Source organism: Galleria mellonella, unplaced genomic scaffold, assembly GCF_026898425.1.
Source record: "Galleria mellonella isolate WM207_F2 unplaced genomic scaffold, CSIRO_AGI_GalMel_v1 utg1260, whole genome shotgun sequence".
NCBI lineage: Eukaryota > Metazoa > Arthropoda > Insecta > Lepidoptera > Pyralidae > Galleria > Galleria mellonella.
Genome location: NW_026441985.1, coordinates 651,002 through 671,404, shown reverse-complemented (window position 1 = coordinate 671,404; position 20,403 = coordinate 651,002). Strand labels below are relative to the sequence as shown.

The 20,403-nt window shown below is 31.4% G+C and overlaps 1 protein-coding gene across 1 annotated transcript in view; it reads left to right on the top strand.

The window, feature by feature from the left end:
• Nucleotides 1-20,403, top strand: part of LOC113515555 (tachykinin-like peptides receptor 86C) — a 150,200-nt gene that overhangs the window by 23,847 nt on the left and 105,950 nt on the right. The window contains exon 2 of the mRNA XM_052899946.1: nt 11,434-11,693. Within this exon, the coding sequence (XP_052755906.1) occupies nt 11,604-11,693 (90 nt within the window). The 5' untranslated portion in view covers nt 11,434-11,603. The remainder of the gene's footprint in view (nt 1-11,433; nt 11,694-20,403) is intronic.

The following is a 20,403-nucleotide window of genomic DNA, read 5'->3' as shown; positions in this document are numbered from 1 at the left end:
ATTGAGTAAGTTTATGTTCAACAATGGAAAGTTATTTATTTTATTTCTTTATTTATATCAGATACATCAACAATATGTTTACAATAATTAAACTGACTAGTTACAAAGCTATAAGTAGGCTTTAGGCTAGATGAAAATATCAATTAGAGGCGTATACAGCTCTCACAGATAGTGTTAATTTATACTAAGGTAACAATCATACAATTAGTGAAGACTTAAATATTAATCTATACTAATACAGTTTTTTTTTATAGGTGAAAATGGAATGGTAACCCCGCCTGCGCTAACGGGATACGCTGCCGGCACCAGTGAAGGGTGATAGATGAGAATGAAAACAGGCCAGTTAGCCCATCATGATGAATTCATCAGGAATTAACCATGATAGTTTCCAGGGGGAACCGCGAGGAGGTTGACCTGGTTGGGTATATTGCTAGCAATGGGATTCTCAGTCTCCATTACTAACGATCCCTTTCCCCCCATACTAATACAGTTAACGGTTGATATGATGAAAAGGTCATTGAATTTTAGTTATAAATAGTTATTTTTTATTTCTAACTAGTTTTTTCATGCATCGAACGAATTGCGTAATTGGGATACGTTGTTTGTTCAAGATAAATAGTACTCTATGACCTTTCTCATATAGTATGTATATTATTATTATTGTACCCGTATCTGCTCACTGCTGAACATAAGCCTTCTCAATAAGGGGAGTTTTGCTAGTAGTCGCCACGCTTAGCAAGCGGGTTGGTAACCGCAGTTAGGCTTTTAGAGATTTTAGAGATTTAAGAGGGACGTTGTTGCCCATCGCTTGCCCAAGTATGTATATACTTGTACCAAAATTTAGGGTGTTTAAAAAGCAATTTTTAATTTATATTAGATATTTTGCTGTATGTATATATGAAATTTAAATATAACATGCATGATTATAAGTACAAAGAGCCTTAATGTTAATAACATAGCAACACCATAAGAAATTGTCAATATAGAGTTTTCCTTATTCTTATGGCGACGCCTAGTTCGAGTCACCAAGACTTATAGCTATTTTCTTATAATATGACGTAAGTGAAGGGATTCTGGAAATTTCCTTTAGATCGTGGGATAAAGGATTCTAAGTAAGCGAAGCTAAGATGTTTTCTATTACCTAATTCTAATAATATTATAAACTGTCTGTATCCCATTGTGTTTTCTGCTTGAATTACCATAATATCCTATGTTTTTCTCTAGGGTATGATCTTTTTATGTAAGTAGAAAACCTTCAGGTCTGTAATATTTTGAGTAAATATTCAAACTCTTTTAGATAGTCGCTTTATGAGAATTTAGACTTTGACTTTATACGCTTAGGTTCAACAATGAACATTTTAAGCCTCCTATATTAAAGCAAGTTAATATAGAAAGAATGTTTCTATGTAAATTGTTCAGTTTTATTAGCAGAGTACGTATAAGATTAGCTGTTATCCGCGCCTTTATCCGCGCGACCGAAACATGTTGATTGGCCGAAATATTTCCTTCTGTATCCCAAATAGTACATGCATATAAAATTTCACGTTTAGTGTACTATTAAAACGCTATGAGGTAACAAACGAACAAATAAAATCATTTTCACATTTATAGTACTTATAGAATACGGATTTCGCCCTAAATAATACGATTGGTCTGAATCGCTGTGCGGGCCTGACATAGAATATGCCCGAGGATGTCGTAAGAGACGACTAAAGGAGGGCGAGGAATAGGCAGCAGCATTACTCTTAAAACATATCCAAAGCGTAACTGCGGTTACCAATCCGCCTGCCAAGCGTGGCAACTACTGGCAATGGCAAACCCAAGGGGGAGGCTTATGTTCAGCAGTGGATAGTTAAAGGCTGATATGATGATGATGAATATAACTTGTCTTGACTACTGACTATCTATCGACAGGCTAAACCCATTATTTTAATACAGGTTCCTTTCGTATCATAAACTTCTACATGATCTTCTTAAAATGTCTATTGGAATCGGAGGTGGATTGCACGTGAGCAAAGCTGCGTTCTACAGTTAGTTAAATATTACACTTTTTATTAAGAAATAGAATATTTTAAAATGAGAAACATAATTATTTAGTAATGAAATATTTTACAATGAGAAACATAATTATTTAGTAATGAGATATTTCACAATGAGAAACATAATTTTATAAATGACAATTTTTGTGAGATACCTAATTAATTTTTAATTGGATCTCGCAAAAGATTCACTCACTCACTCGAAAAGAATTTGTTGTCTTAATTAAAAAAAAAGTTGCTAGAATAACAAGCTGTATTGTTGTAATCAGTCAAGGCAACGAGCCTTAACCCTTTGGTCTAGACAAAAATTAATTTTCGTTTTGCTCAACGTATAAATTAGAAAAAGGCGTACTTAGCCCTGTTAGGTTTTTTTCCCAAAAAATCTAAAGTCATTTTGCTAATAGATTTGTTTGTTATAAACACTTTTAAAGCATTTACATTTAATTACTATGGTGTATTTTATTTGAGTGCAACTTTTATAAAGTAAATTAAAATTAATATTTATCTATAACTGTGTATATCCAAGTTTTTGGTATAGTACTTTATTATGGTTTTCTTTTTTTTTATCCTCATACATATATTTTTTATAACATTGAGGCGGCAAACAAGCATACGGCCTACCTGATGGTAAGTGGTTACCGTAGCCTATAAACGCCTGCAATATCAGTTGTATTTCGCACGCAGTGCCGACCCTCGTTACCAAAATCTCTTTACCCCTTTTTTGAAGAATTTTTTTTTATATACGTGTATGGTTTATTTTAGTCAATTAACTACATAAACTTATATTATTGTTTATGTTTCGGTACTCGATTTTTTTTTATAAAACATAAAAAAATAACTATAATTTTTTAATGACGTTTTGCACCCAAATAAAATAAACACTTATTTTTATTTATTTATTTATATTGGTGCGGTTGCACCAATGGCTTGGTTCTCAAGCTAGGATACCCTATGTTATGAAAAACCAGGTAATATTTACAACCCAGAATTCCTAAGCCAATTCAGAAAAATTCGTTTTCTAAATTGGCCCGATCGGGAATCGACGTACACTGGCGGAGCAACAGTGAGAGATGATAGGTGATGATGAAGCAGCTCGAATAGCCCATCCTGATGAATTCACAAAAGAATTCATCACGACAATTTTCAGGGGGAACGGCATGGTGGTCGTTCTGACAGGGTATTTTGTTAGCAATGGGATTGCTAATTCCCATTATTAACAATCTCTTCTCCCCCCATGCTACGGAGGTCATCAATATATTTGGCCTACAGCATTAACAATTAAAATATATATAGCACACTTATAAACGCAGTAAATATATGGACTATACATATCTGAACTTTCATCTCACCTGAATAAAATACGTACAAAGGCTCGATCTCACAAAATAAATTACAATTTCTTCGAAATAATGTAACTGGCAAATTCACTGAATATTTATTGTTTGTTAGACGTATCTTGTATCGTGTTAATTACTTACACTTTTGTTATCTTGATGTGATGAAGAATATATTATACTAGTAACTTGCCCCGGCTTCACACGGGCTCAAGAGACTTTTGAACTGTTCAAAACACATTAGTAAGGCTCGTATTTTGTCGTGTATGAAAGTACTGTATTAATATTCCCTAAAAGTTTGAAATAAACAGCTTATAAAAGTTATTTTACTTTTAACATGAAAACCATCTTTTTGGCTGAGATATTAAATTTAGATACATGGTATCGCGGACTTTTTTGTAAAGCAAGTAGTGAATATTTTTGCTATACATTTATTCTTTTATATTATTTATTCCTTCATTTTATTTTATTAATACATTTATTCCTTTATTTCAAACCATTCAGGCAACGCACACTATATTATAGAATTTTTGATGAGTTTAATTACATTTATTGTGATTATTTATTGAAAATATATGTATACTAAAATAAAAAAGTAGTCTATAGCATTCAGGGATAATATAGACATCTTGCTAACAGTGAAAGAAATTTCAAAATCGGACAGTAGTACCCAAACTTACAAACTTTACCACTTTATAATATTAGTATAAATATGAATAAATTGTGGGGTTACCTAAATCCTAAATTTCAATACCCTATAGGTTATATATATATATAACGATTCTAACTAATTAACCGTAAACCATTCGAACAAATATTTCATTTTTTCACAATTTTTTTATTTATTTTATTAGATGGTAATAGAATGGGAATCACGCCTGCACTATCAGTATACGCTGTTAACAGTGAAGGATAACAAGTGGAAATAAAAGGGCAGATCAGTTAGCTCATCGTGACGAACACACCTGGAATTCAGCACGTTGGTTTCCAGGGGGAACAACGTGGTATACCTGTCAGATCGACCTCCACGTGGTCCCCTCTGCTTGATAGCTGCTTGCTAGCAATGAGACTGGTAGTCCGCATTACTAACAATTCTTTCTCTCCCAGGAGTGCCGCGAGGAATTTAAGAATCGACGATTTGTATAATTTGAAGTTATATAAACGTATATAAACACTTTGTCTTTTAAACTAAAAAGGTGTTAGTGGCTGAGTTACTTAGACGTAAAGTTGATTTATAATAACTCGACCGAAAGTTTCTATTCTAGGTCTCAGACGTGACTTGGAGTTGTGATTACTATCAGCTTTGGGTCACGTCCTATTATATTTACGAAGACGCTCGCTATTGTAAGTGATTATCATCATATTCAATTGGATTTCTGTATTAAGTTGTTAGTTGTGATTAGTTTGTATGAAAATGTAATGGAATCATTTAACCCTTAAATACCTGAAGTTTAAAATTTGATACCGGGGTTATAAATCGCATTGGACGCCTACTATAGATTTTATTTTAATATTTGGCTGTTTATATGTTACCAAATGTTTTTTTCAAAATAAATATATAAAAATATCGTTTTGATTTTTTTTACTATTTTTCCCTATTAGTAAACACAGTAAAGGATACACTTATATTTTTTTTAATTTGATTTAAAAAATCAGGCTTTTAAGGGTTAATAAGTTATATATGACTTGTTTTTGTCCTCCATACCTACTTGTCTCGTTATTGTGTGTAAAATAATTGCATATGTGATTAATATATATGAATAATATAACAATATGTATTTATTTATTTATGTAATATATAGTATTATAATAATGGAATTTAATTGTCGAGGGATGTGTAGAAACGCTCCTCTTTAAACATCACTAAAGCTTAACTGCGGTTGCCAATCCGCCTGCCAAGCGTGGTGACTACTGGCAAAACTACGTAATACCCCTAATATTGCAGGTGTTCATAGGCTACTGTAACCGGTTACCATCAGGTGGGCCGTGTGCTTGTTTGTCACTTCAGTGGTATAAAAAAAATAATATTAGGATAAGCGTTGACACAAAGTATTGTTTGTATCTGATTTTAATTACATGAAATTATTATGAAGTCTATTGCTCGAGATCTCAATAATTTAATTTATTAGTAGCTCCTATATTACATACAAATATATAAAAAAATATAATCTGACTATTATATACACACTTTACATCTGCGTACTATAAATATCAAAAACAAGTCCCTAAAAAAAAATTACATAAAGATAAAAAATTTCTTTGAGATCACTGCCAACTGGTAGGGTACCTACCAGCAAATTATTATTAAATCTTCTCATCCAAAATACCTTAGAGTTTAAAGATGAAGGTAACCAGAGCATGTTATCAATGATGACCTACGGGGTAGAAACATGGTCTTACACAGTTGGCCATATGCAGAAGCTTCAAGTTACTCAGCGAGCTATGAAGAGGGAGTTATGCTCGGAGTTTCTTTTCGTGATGGAATCCGAAATGAAGATATTCGTAAAAGAACCAAAGTGACTGACATAGTCAGAAGGATAAGCAACCTGAAGTGGTAATGGGCTGGTCATATAGTTCGAAGAATCAACAATCGACGAGAAAGACAGATTCTTAAGTGGCGATCTTATATAGGCAAACGCAGTGAATGAAGATTTCAGAAGAAGTGGGGGGCCACTAGATGGAGCGACGACCTGAAATGCATTTCAGCGAGTCAGTGGATGCAGGTGGCTCGGGACGGACGGTCCTTATGGCAGTCTATGGGGGAGTCCTATGTTTAACAGTGGACAGTTAACGGCTGATATGATTATGACTTAGATTATATAGATAGAGTGTCTCCATACAAATGCATCGACAAAAATGGGGCCAACTTTTTCATATAATTTTGCATGATAAATAGTTGTGAGTGATTCCTTTATAACTTTTTTATTTATTTTGTCTTATAATTTGTACGCCTTTTTAATGCAAAAAACTTATATATAAATAATTAAATATAGATACGTCCAGATACATTGTATGCGTAAGTATATAGAACATTAATAAAAAAGAGCTAATTTGACAATTAGCTGACAAGAAGTAGACCCGATTTTGAGGCTCGATGCTCTATCTATATAATCTAAGGATGATGATTATAAAATTTATATAGACATTTTTTCCACGTCGAGTTAAAATCTAGAAAGCATTTATATTTTTCCGCTTCATTTAACTTTAATTGTAAGGAAAGATACGACTACCTAATTACACAATTTTAATGCCAAGTTTGCGAGTTAATACCCTAAACAAATAATCCGGTATAAAAGGTTCTTAGTCTATAATTATTCAGGTTATTTTTGCATCAACGCCTATTTAGATAAGAACGAATAACGAAGATTTAGATTTAGATAAGAAAGAATAACGAAGTATAGTGTGATTATCTATGTTGGTATCTGATTGCAGTTTCTTAATGTTTATTGGAAGAGGGGAAGCGATTGCTAGTAATGTGAACTACCAGTTTCATTGCTAGTAATATACCTTATCAGGTCGACCTCCCTGTGGTTCTTTCTGGAAACAATCGCGCTGAATGCCTGGTATATTCATCGAAATGAACTACCTTTATATTCTCATCTGTCATCCCTCACTGGTGTCTGGCTAGTGTGTACTGTTAACGCAAGTGGGGTTACCATTCTGTTATCATCCGTTAAAAAAAGTTTAATGAAGTGGAAGTTGGTTTTGTTCTTATGAAATATATACGAATTTTTTTCCCTTTGCCCAGGAATTATGGAAATGAATAATTTTGCATTTAGGTGACATTTTTGTCAGGTATTTGATGGTGTATTAAAATAAAGATTTTTAAAGATTTTCTACAAAAGTACAACTGTAAAAATCACATTTTATTTGATGCAGCAATTTTTGCCTGATATTGGTGCAAACGTACAGACATGCATTCAGACAAAAAATCTAATAAATATTGTTTTAGCTTTGTCTGATTTAATTATGAGGGGTTATATATTCTTTTCTTAAATATCTATTATATACATACGTTGTCTAGTTACAATCTTATTATATTAGAGGAACCACCTGTGATCGCAACTTAGCGTATATTATGAGAATCTTCCATTATTTTACACAGCAATTTTTCATATTCTGACTAACAAACTACTGAGTAGTATGTCTATAAATCACTTTGTCATGTAGACAATAATAAGAATTTAACCCCTTTTAACATTCATATTTCTTTAACATATTAACTCGACGCTTTGTAGTCTATATACATATGTTGAATATTGATTCGTCTTTATGAGAAAATTCTAACACAATTTGTCTGGCTATTTTTATACGAAACGCTGACATACAAGTAAACAGACAAACTGAAAAAATCACATAATTTTTTTTTAGTATATTATTGTCTGCATAGTGCATTACATATTATAATATATATATATATATATATATATATATATATATATATATATATATATATATATATATATATATATATATATATATATATATATATATATATATATAAATTGTGATTGACGTTTTGTAACAGTAAAAGTTGCAAAAATATTGCACGGAACTTTACAATTGCTAATTGTCAAAATAATGGTATTACATAGCACGATTGCTTTCATCTGATCATTAGATTATGTAAATACACTATAACAAATAGTGTAATTTGCGACTATAAGGCAAAAGACAGAACTAATTCGTATTAAAAGCTAAAAAAGTAATATTAGCTCTAAATCGCTCAGTAAATCAGTGTCTGAATTTAATATATAATTGTTCTCATTTTCTATTGTTATTGTATATAATATTGAAACTAGTATAAGCTAACGCTGTGCGTAGCAATTAACGTTGTACAATTTTAAAACAATTACTGAGTTATAAAGCTTATTATAGTCAATTTAATGTGAATTGTATTACTGTTGCTGTGCCTAAATGAATAAATAAATAAATGCTGTACCAACGTACGTTTACCAAACTCTTTTAGTTAATATTAAAACAAAAAATTTGACAGCAAATATTGTGTAATTTTCAGCTACCGCAAAATATTGGCGAGATACATAATCCGGGCTAACAACATCCAATTACTTACTACCGACTCCCAAGTTTCATTTAAATCTGTAAAACGTAGTATATCTGCGGTATTTGCGCTCGAAGTTTTTGTATTTTCTCGTAAAAACGGATGGGGAATGAAAATGGTAGTGAAAAATACACTCCTATAATCTTATTATATTTTATTTATCTTTATTTATTTATTTACACTTTTATTTTTATTGCATAATTTATAAAAATAATAAATACAGTAAATTTCAATAATAATTATTTTAATTCTATACATGTATTATTATCATTAATTTAACTATTCATTGCTGAACATAAGTCTCCTTATAAGGAGGAGTTTTGCCAGTAGTTGCCATGCTTTGCAGGCGGGTTGGCACACATAGTTGGATATTTTGATGATATTTTAAGAGGGACGCTGCTGCCTATCCCTCGACCATTAAGTTCTATAGTTGTCTTATATGACATCTACGGGAAAGGAAGGAGTGGCCCATTCTATGCTGGAGCCATACAGTATTTACATATAATATGTATAATAATTGTGTATATAAAAATGACAAATATTTAAAATTACCATTTTTCGTCAGCTACTTCTTACACGTGGATTTCAGAATGAGGAAAATTAATGAAATGATCCATTTCTAGATAACGTATCAAGATAAAACATATATCAGATTTTAAGTTGAACCTTCAGGAATACAAATGTGAAAACCGTACTCAATTTGGTGCAGTAGTTTTTGCATAATACCATAATAAACATTCAGACAGACAGACAAAATTTATAAACATTATAGTTTTAATTTTAGTAGTTTTTCCTAGCATATATAATATATTTTTGTTAAATATCTCCAATGTACATACGTCACCTATTTACAGTTTATCATATTAGTAAAATTATTAAAATAAACAGAAACTAATGTTGAAAAAAAATGTATACGAGTACAAACAAAATACAAAATGAAATCTATAGAAAAGCAAGTACAATAAAGCAATAAGGAAATTTGTATTAGGTAATAAAAATTATATTACTTTAGATGAAATAAAAGTTGACGCCTAGTAACAAGCGCGTACCATATTTTTTTTAATGAATGATAATAGAATGGTAACTGCCCCTGCGCTATCGGTATACACTGGCGGGGCACCAGTAAGGGGTGATAGGTGAGGATGAAGTAGGTCAGTTAGCCCACCGTGACGAATCTAACAATAAATCAATCACGATGGTTTCCAGGGGGAACCACGAAGAGGTCAACCTGATATAGTAAATTGCTAGCAATGGGCTACTAATCCCCATTACTAACAATCCCTTCTCACCCCGCGCGTACCATATTATATACCCGTGTATTTGTAACAGATTTATTGTTATGCTATATACTTACCGTCTTATTCATAAAAAATATTAACTTTTTATAGGGAAATAATGCGATTATAATAATCCTTATTCATAACTCTGCAATAGCTGTTTAATAGCGACGGCACATGGAGATGACATCATCTATTTATTATGAGATTATCTACACAATTATGATAGATTTATAGATATAATCTATCATAAATGTGTAATAGTAAAAAGTGTTATTCATAAATGCACTATTACAACCATTATTATGTCTACTGTAAGAACATTTTAACGTCAACATTAGATGGATAGATACTCTTTATTGTTGCCTCCAAAAGATTACAATAATAAACTTAATATAGATACAAACAATTACAAGAAATAATGAGAAAACAATAGGCGAACTTATTGGTAAATGCGATTGCGATTAGTAATAATATATTATTTTAAGTATATAAATTAAAATTCTTCATTTATACGATCTAAAATATGGATCAGTTTAAAGTCTGCGATAAATTACGAAGACATACATTATTATGAAATTATATGTACATCCGTCCTTAATGTTGTATTTTCTTAACCTGGTCCATGCCCATTCATATTTTGAAGTATGTAAATATTGTTTTTATTTTTTAATTAAAATAGCAATTATTATATTCTGTTATTATTACAAAAATATAATAGTAGGAGTAGTATATTTTTCTAGAATTTATTAAAATTTTCAATATAATAATGTAAATCCTCCAATAAACCTATTTCAGTTATTGAGGGCTTTTAGAATGTTTATAAATAAAGTTTATGAATGTTCAATATTGGACATTTTAGTTAAAAAGCCCTTTAAACCTAGAGTAAGATTTTTTTATTAATAAGACTGCTAATCTTTACATAATATAAAATAGAGTCGTTTCTCGTCGTTTGTACGCTTTGTTCTTTTAAACTAACTACGCAAAGGATTTTAATTCGGTTTTCATTAATAGATAGACATTATATTTTAAAATTATTTTGTGTTACTTTGTTAAAAATGATGATAATTGTTCAAGATGTTGTAAGAAAGCAAGCTTCCATTACAAATGCTGCTTAATCTGTTTAAGTTACAACAAAGCAATGTAATATTATTTCCGTTTTATAGGTATATAAAACAGTCCAAGATGGCATATGTCTATTTTTTTAAAATAGTTTGCTATATCTATTTACACGCAGCAAGGTTATACAAAAAATGTAAGCATACGTGCTCTACTATCCGTGCAAAGCCGGAGCGGGTCACTAGTTGAAGATAAGAATAGCTCTTAACATTCACTAAAAGTAAGAGTGATATTAAAGGCAAATGATGGGTGTCACAGTATATTCACTTTTCATGTAGATCTTCAGATTATTTGCTGTTTAGAATTGTATAAAAGAGTAATATATTACCGTGAGGTCCTGGCATAGAATGGGCCAACCCCTTTCTTTCTCGTGGGTGTCGTAAGAGGCGACTAAGGAAACTTAATAGTAGAACTAAACTAAAGAGATAAATTGTCGAAGGATAGACAGCAGCGTCTCTCTTTAAACATCACTAAAGCCTAACTGCGGTTGCCAACCCGTCTACCAAGTGTGGCAACTATGTTCAAGTAGTGAACAGTTTTCGGCTGATACGGACGAAGTCGCATGAAAAATTAGAAATTATATAAAAATCTTTTTGTTACAGATTAAATTCACACGAGCCAGAGTTAAGTGTTAAGAAATAATGCATTTTTTAAGAAACAAAATTACCCATACATATCGTCCTGTTTCAATATTGATTTGATGATTGGCTTTGAGTAGAGACATTGAAAGGCTATTTAAATCCATCAATAATGGAAGGCAGTCAGAACAAAAATGGATGTAATGCATAATATTACGTTGGAGAGACAGAAGTTTTACGCCACCCACGATTTTAAGAATCCACCCAATTTGGAAGACGTGGAGGTGAGTCTTAATAATTGCTCTGTTTTCCGAGGAAGCTTGTTTCTCATTACATTGTCTACACACACAGAAGAATGTGAAAACATTCCCTGTAATAGCAAAATATGTGTATCATCACTGTATCTGTATTGAGACAAAATTTGCATGTCTTTAGATAAGTCTTTAGCAGTATTATCATTATAAGACTATTTATACAGAATACATTACAAGCAAATAAATTATAAAGAATTATAATAAATAAAGAGGAAAATTTTATTATTTGTTTGTAATGGATAAACTCAAAAATTAATCAACCGATTTTAAAAATTATTTCACTTGTAGAAGGCTACATTATTAGCGAGGAATATAGGCTATGTACTTTGATTATGTAGATAGAGTGTTACCATAGAAATGCTTCGAGAAAAACGGATCAACTTTTTCATACAATTTTGCGTGATAAATAACTAAAGTTAAGAGTAATTCTTTTATAACTTCTATATTTATTTTGTCTTATAAATTCTGCGTCGTTTTAATCAATGCAAATTTCTAATTTGCATCTTGTTTGTTCAAGATACATTTTATGCGTAAATACTGATAAAAAAACGAGTCAGCTAATTTGACAATTAGCTGACAAAAGTTAACCCGTTTTTTAAACTCAATGCTCTATTTATATAATTTAGGGCTTAATATTATTTTGGCGAATTCTATCTATCCGTGCGTTAGTAGTACTAGTCAGTGGTAAACTTCCAGAGTCAGTAGACTAGAGCTTAGAGGCTTAGAGAGCTTAGACCGCAAATTTGGGGCAATTTCTCATATAGATATATGTAATATAATAAATAAATACAATTCTGTTATTTCCATGGTACTGCTCATGTTTAGAGGCGACGGTTACCACTTTCCATCAGGTGGGCCGTCAGCTTGTTTGCCATTCTACGTTGTATAATATATATATATATATATATATATATATATATATATATATATATATATATATATATATATATATATATATATATATATATATATATATATATATATATTTATATATATATATATATATATATATATATATATATATATATTATATATATATATATATATTTATATATATATATATTTATATATATATATATATATATATATATATATATATATATATATATATATAAATATAAAAATATTGTTTAAATATAAATAATGTTCTTAATTTTAATCCAACGAAATTTAATCATTTGTAATTATTAATTAATTATAAAAAATGTGAAATTTATTTGTAAAAATATTTCAGGATTTGTTATTCAATTACGCTTAAATAGCTAAATGAAATTTATTACAGAAATAAATATCGTACTTCATTTATACATGAAGCGCTTAATTATTGAATTCGCGATATATAGCCACTTTCTAATAATATTTTTTATTATGATATGACGGCCCACCTGATGGAAAATGGTTACTATCATCTAATATGAATTAGAGATATTATATTATTATGCAGTTGAATGGAAATTAAGGAAATTAGTTTTTTGACATTCAAAATTATTGTGATGAGTTAACTACTGAGGTGATATTAGACAAAACAATATTAATTATGGTCGTTTAATTGAGCCACATCCAAAGAGACCACTTTAAAGGACATGAATAAAAAATAACAAAAGCTAAGAGACCAACCTGTTTCCCAAGCGTATCTACAAAACCACTGGAGTAGCCAGCGAAAAATGATAAAGATTTTCCATTTTTTCAGTGGTAGTTAGAGGTGCATTGAATATATTCAATAAATTTCTTATAAGAAAATGATGAAATCTTGCTATCATTTTAATACATTTTTTGAGTGTATGTTACGGAGTGACATCGCCAATTCTTTTATTATCATCGTCATGTCAACTGTTATCTGTCTACTGCAAAACATATGGAGGTTTGGACAGTAGTTGCCACGTTTGGCAGGCGGGTTGGCAACCGTAGTTAGACTTTGGTTATGTTTTAAAAGGAACACTGTTACCTAAGTTCCAATTGTTATATAAATGATAATTATTTTTACAATCAACAGAGTTTACGTCGTCGTTAATTTTGACACTTATGATGCTGTTACTTATTTGGTAAAGTAGCAGTTTAACGGTAGCGATTCGATTCCCATTCAATTTAAACATTTGTACTTATTAATACATTTATTTGTATTGGCGATTTATATATAATTCATCTTCAGAAATACATAGACCTTACCTTGAAAATCACATTCTACAAAAATATTCAAATAATATATATTATGTATATATATATATATATATATATACATATATTTATATAAAGTATATATAAGTATTTCTCTCAATTGTAGTAGTACTTATAATACTCAATTGCTTTGGTTATTTTAGAACTAGATGGCGCTGTGTAAGATGTGGTGGAGGGCTAGATTCTGATTCCAAACAAAATTTATACGTTACGCACGTTCCAGCATTTTAAATTAAAACTTTTTAGTATTGATCATTTACGAAAGAGCTCATCTGATATCGGTTCGTGATATTCGAATTTTAAAATGAGTATAGTTGTATTACTAGTCAATATGAATTACGTCGAATTGAAGCCAGAAGAAGCAGAACAAAATCTACTGTCTTAAAAAAGTCTATTACTGCTCGAACCGTTGTCCAATATGTGGCCTCCATTAACTGGAATTTACAAACCCACATTTTTTTTTCTCCTTTTCAATCAACCAAAATGTACAAATCTTTTTCTATGCCATTTCGGTCTACACATTTGTGGATTTACGAGCAGATCGTGCACAAAGCATTCAAAAGCTATATCATTATATGAAAAGTCTGTGCCTAAGTTGTCTGAGATTATAATCGTTACAAAAATAGATTGGTAATCGAAAGAAAAATAAAAACGGCGCCCACAAAACTACAACAATAGAAACATATACAAAACAGTACTAAAAACATGCTTAATAATATTATATATGTGACAGTGAATTTGGTTTGTTTATGTTATAGTGCCTTTAATGGTTTAATCAGTTACTATGAAATTTGGTATATACATACCTACTGTATGTACCAAATTTCATACAATATCTCAATTAGTAAAATTTACGATTTTAAATATCCCTTTTTAGACCCCTTATAAATAAAAATATTTATTCAATTATTCAAATTGCCATATGTGTGGATCAGTAATAAGCATAACTATTCTTTAGTAATTACTGAGATAAAATGCTGTGATAAACAGATGGACGGACAGACAAAGCTGCACCATAAGGGTATCCTATCTACATTTTTTGATATGTAACTCTAAAACTCAATTTTAAAAGTGATATATTAGATGCTAGTTTTAACTCGCCACTTCCTCCGTATGATCGAGATATGTTCTCTAACCGGGATAAAAAGTAGTCTATGTCGTTTTTCATCCCATATAGTACCTATATTTTATTTTAATTTCATAGTGATTAATTAAACCAATAAGACACTAAGAGGTAATAAACAAACTAATTTTCTATATACATAATATTAGTAATAGTAAGGATTTTTATAGAATTTAAAATGACACATAAGCTGGCTATCTACCTGATGGAAGACGCTATGGACTGCATGGATATCACAGAATACTTAATATTCCTGTGAATTACATACGATGTTATGATTCTGTACCTTGTGATTTTACTATCATACCCTACCTACATACGTGTAGGTATGTGTAATGGGTTAAATATTATGTATATATTAATTTATAAGTAGTACATCATTGACGTACTATAGAATAAGTTTAAAGGTGAATTTGAGTGTTGTAGGAAGTGTCCTCATAACATATTTACATGAATATTTATGTAAATGTGTGTTAGTTATGAATTATTAATATAAATAATTATAATATCCACTCCTGTTAATTTATTGAACCTCAGTGTAGGTAAAATTACGTTAAAATTGAAATTATTCTATTAAAGAGTTTTTATACGGAGTTTTTATAATAGTCTCCTAAGGTATTTTATTGATTATGGAGTCTAACGCTATAATCAATAAAATGTGGTAATTAACTTAATGCTATAGGCATTCTTTGCCTCTAGGCAACCTTTAAGATGTGGAGAGATTGTTAAAATAGTATACATTTTAGTATTTTTTTTTTCTACTTATAATGGTAAACAAGTTGACGGCCCACCCATAATTTTCGATATGGAATAAATCACTTCAAGCACAAAGTTTTACATTTAATAAATTTTCTATATTCATATTCAGCTCCAATAAGAACTTTAATTGTGACAAAATTAATGTGAGACGAACACGTAAATCCTTTCTACATCAATATGAATCATAAAAACCGGTTTTGAATTTGCGAAGATGATCTTATGATCTTTTTTCAAATATTCCTTATATTAAGTACAGTCTAGTTAAAATTTTATTACATGCATTTATTACAAGACTCAAGCTAATCCTAGAAAGTATTCCAAACTAATCTTTACTAATTTTGATAATGTAGAAATAAACGCAAGGGAAATATAGTTTTAATCCATAGAAAGGCCAAAAGGCTAAAGGGTTCCCCATAGACTATCCTTTAGAACGGTTGGAGCTATTCTACATACCCTTTGTAGATAACACAACGTATACCCGGTTATTTTATTAAAAACTCAATATCAAAGTACTAGATGCGCCATCTGTTGTTATTTGTTGAGAATTTTTTTTAGTACCTTTCTAAATTTGATTTGTTACCGAAAAATCAGTAAAAATAAAGAAATGTGTGTGAAAACGCTTGTAAACATTATTTTCCAACCTCGGACTGTTACAGTTTACATATAATTTGTAGAAGAACGTATGTTAAACATTATTTATTTGAGTGCATAAAACTTATAAAATCGTTTATACTGACTGACTATCAACGCACATCCAAATCTAATAAAACCTAATAATCCGAAAATTAAACATAGGTATAATTTATAACATAAGAAAAAAATTTTGAAATATCCAAGTTAAAGAAAATATGGCACCATGAATGCAAAGCCATTTTAAGAACAGCAATTTTAGCAACAGCTATTTTAAGAAGATAGTGTGGTCGAAATATGAAGATGGCGATGCTAACAATAGGGGCTGTTCCGGCAATTGTTATTATTCATATATGCATATATTAAAAATTTTGACTTAATATTCTGTTATAATATAGATAGTATACCTTAAAGCAAGAAGGCAATATACCTTCCTATTGTTGGCCTTGGGCCTATTTACATAAGAGCAGAATATAGTCTGCTATTATCAGGTAGGCCAGATGGCTTGGTACAGTTCTGTTGAGAGTAAAACATTCTCTTTTTGTCTATTTTTTTTTATTACAGCACGACATGTGACCATGCCATCCTAAACGAATACAAAGACAACATTGCCTATGAATACAATCAACTGAATAGAGAATGTGCTACTCTCAATTGGTTGGCCGCAATATGTCGTCTCATTAAATGCTTTTTCACGCTACGTTTGAAAGATCCGAAGTTATAGGACGAAGGAAATACATCACGGAAAAAGCCATTCCACATTATTACGGTACGGTTCACTTCGAGCCGTCGGGATGTTTAGTGCTTCCCTCGCCTTATTCTATCATTTTATAGATCTAGGCATAAGCACGTTTTAGAATCAACTTCCAGCAGCAGTATTTCCGAACCGATACGACATCATAACCTGTAATGCCTCTGGTATTACGGGTGCTTATAGGCGGCTGATATATTTAGTGATTAAGATATCTATAGTCTCCTGACTCCGAATAAGCAGAGGGGAAAGGGATTGTTTGTTATGTAAGTCAAGAAATTCCATTGCGAGTAATATACCCTACTAGGTCGGCCTCCACGTGATTTTTCCTGGAAATTATTGTGGTCAATTTTTATTTTATATAACTATGGTGGCAAACAGGTAGACGATCCTTCTAATGGTAAACAGAGTTACCGTAGTCTACGTACACCTGTAATATTAGGGATGTCACGCGTGCGTTGCGGATCCTTAAGAAACCTTAATATGTTCTATTAATCTTATCTTGTAGTCTCTAGAGAAAATCTGATTTTCACCTATTAAAAGAAGGACTCCGTATAAGCTGTTCCCAGGGGGGGGGAGGGGTTTGTTAGCAATGCGGACTACTAGTCACATTGCTAGAAATGTACCTTATCAGATCAACCTCCACGTGGTCCCGCCTGGAAACCGTCGTTTTGAATTCCATGTGTATTTCGCATGATGCGCCATCTCTTCCTGGTGCCCCACCAGCATATACAGTTAACGCAAACGGGATAACAACTCTATTGTCTATTAAATAAAAATTCATTAAATCCATCCATCCATTCATTTTTTTTTCATTCATTCATCAATCATACGTACACCATGGAATAAAAATACTGGTATTTTTACTCTATTTATAATGTCATCATATGGAAATTTTATTACTACTATATTACTAGAAGTATGGAAGTATTTATATTGAGTTATAAGTTACTAATTGTATGTATTATTTAAATTTTATTTGTATCTTTTCAATTATTTATCTGGAACGTGTGCAGAATATAAACTCTATTTCAAGTCAATTCCTTATTCCAGACTCAATTTCTTATACAAGACTTTGTCATCGAGTCACGTAATACTTTAGAACTCCTCGGAAACTCGCAATGTCTAAAATTGTAGCGCAAACATAGAAAAAAAATTAGACGAAAATATTTTTTTTATGATACTTAGAATGGCATACAAGCTGACGGCCCATCTGTTGGAAAGTGGTAACCGTTGTCTATGGAGCTGATGGGATTGCTAGTAATGGGGTCTTATTTCTCTATTACTAGCAATACACCCTATCAGGTCGACCTCCACGCGGTTCCCCCTGGAAATTATTGCGGTTAATTCTTGTGAAATTTATCACAATGGGCTAACTGACCTGCTTCATTCTCACCTATCATCTCTCGTTGGTGTCCCGTCAGCGTATACCGATAGCGCAGGCAGGGTTACCATTTTATTATCACCCATTAAAAAAAAACCGTAGTCTAAAGATATGAACAGCACTATTGATATAACAGAGAATATATATTGTGTTTCTTATGCGACATCTCATTCGATGTTATTTCTGAGGACATATAGTATGTCTCCGTATCCTGTCACTGCCATGTGTCACACTTTAAACCAAAACATAACCACGCAAGCAAACCACCTTCGAGATGATAGTTTGAAATTGAATCTTCTTTTAATTATAATTCCTGCTTGATGTTTCTATACATTAAATTTATCACTTACAGTGCATCGCAGTATTTTATATATACATATATGTATTTTTTTTTTAAATAAAATAACAAAAATATATTATTAACATTTTCTTTGCATTTTATATGGTAAACATTTAACGAGAACTAACTATTGCTAAATTGTTTAGGATTTATTTTATATTTATCAACAAAAAAAAAAAATTATTATAAATAAATTGTATCACAGAGCCACTTTTCAATGTTAATGTATTTTGAGAAAATTTTATTGATGGCTCAAGAGGGCTTACTTATTAGACCTACGAGTTGGACGGTTAGGCATTAAGCCGAAAGTTTCCAAGGGTCCAATGGGCTTTGTACTTAATATTGTAGGCTGTACGGTTAAAGGGCGATGGCCTCTACTTAATTATACGTAATTATCTTATATACTTGTGAAGCTGAAAAGAGGCGTTTCAATACTACCATACATTCTACAATGGATCAGTATCGTTCAATAATGTAATCGTAATTTGTACTCATTGATTATCCAGTCAATAGTCTTCAGAACATATTTAGTCACGCACAGTACCTACATTATTTATATGTGTATTTTCGTCCTTAAAATCGGATCCACCTACGCACGAGTAGATAGAATTTTTGAACACAATACGTATTCTATGTTACTCGCCAATATAGATAGATTTCTATAGGTGAAATTTACAATCGCTTGAGTAGTTTTTGAGTTTATCCATTATAAATATGTACAATTATTGCTCTTTATAATACCATCATCAACATCATCATATCAGCCTTTAACTATCCATTGCTAAATATAAGTCTCCCCTTTGGAGGGTTTTGCCAGTAGTTCCTACGCTTGGTAGGTGTATTGGCAACCGCAGTCAGGGTTTAGAGATGTTTTAAGAGGGACGCTGCTATTCATCCCTCACCGTATCTTAGTCGTCTTTTACGACACCCACGGGAAAGGAAGGGGTGGCCTATTCTATGCCGGGACCACAAGGCTATCTTTATAATATATTATGGTAGTAAAGGTACATATTTCGAATGCGTTTCTATCCTGCTAAACTACTTTTTACCAGAGGGAGACTTTGTACAAAAGTCATTTGCTTGGGTACCTCTGTCCCATTCGTGTTTCAACCGTAAATCAATTGTGTTTGCATGGTTGTGTTTTGGTATGAAGCGTAAATTTACAGGCTACAGAGGAATAATACCTGAGTCCTCAGGAATGGCAACGCATGGGGGGTATCATGGGCGAAACAGTATACTCTGTTATGTCCATGGTACTGCTCATGTCTATAGGCGACGATTACCACTTTCCATCAGGTGCTTGTTTGCCATTCTATGTTGTATAAAAAAAAATCTTCTGTGGTCAAGTGCTGTGCATTGATGATATTGCAAATATGATATATACGATTTAACCACAATGATTTCCATGGAGAACCGCGTTGGGGTCGACCTGATAAAGTATATTGCTAGCAATGGGACCGCTATTCCCCATTAATAACAATCCTTTCTTCCCCCACCCGAGATTAGTAAATGGTACTT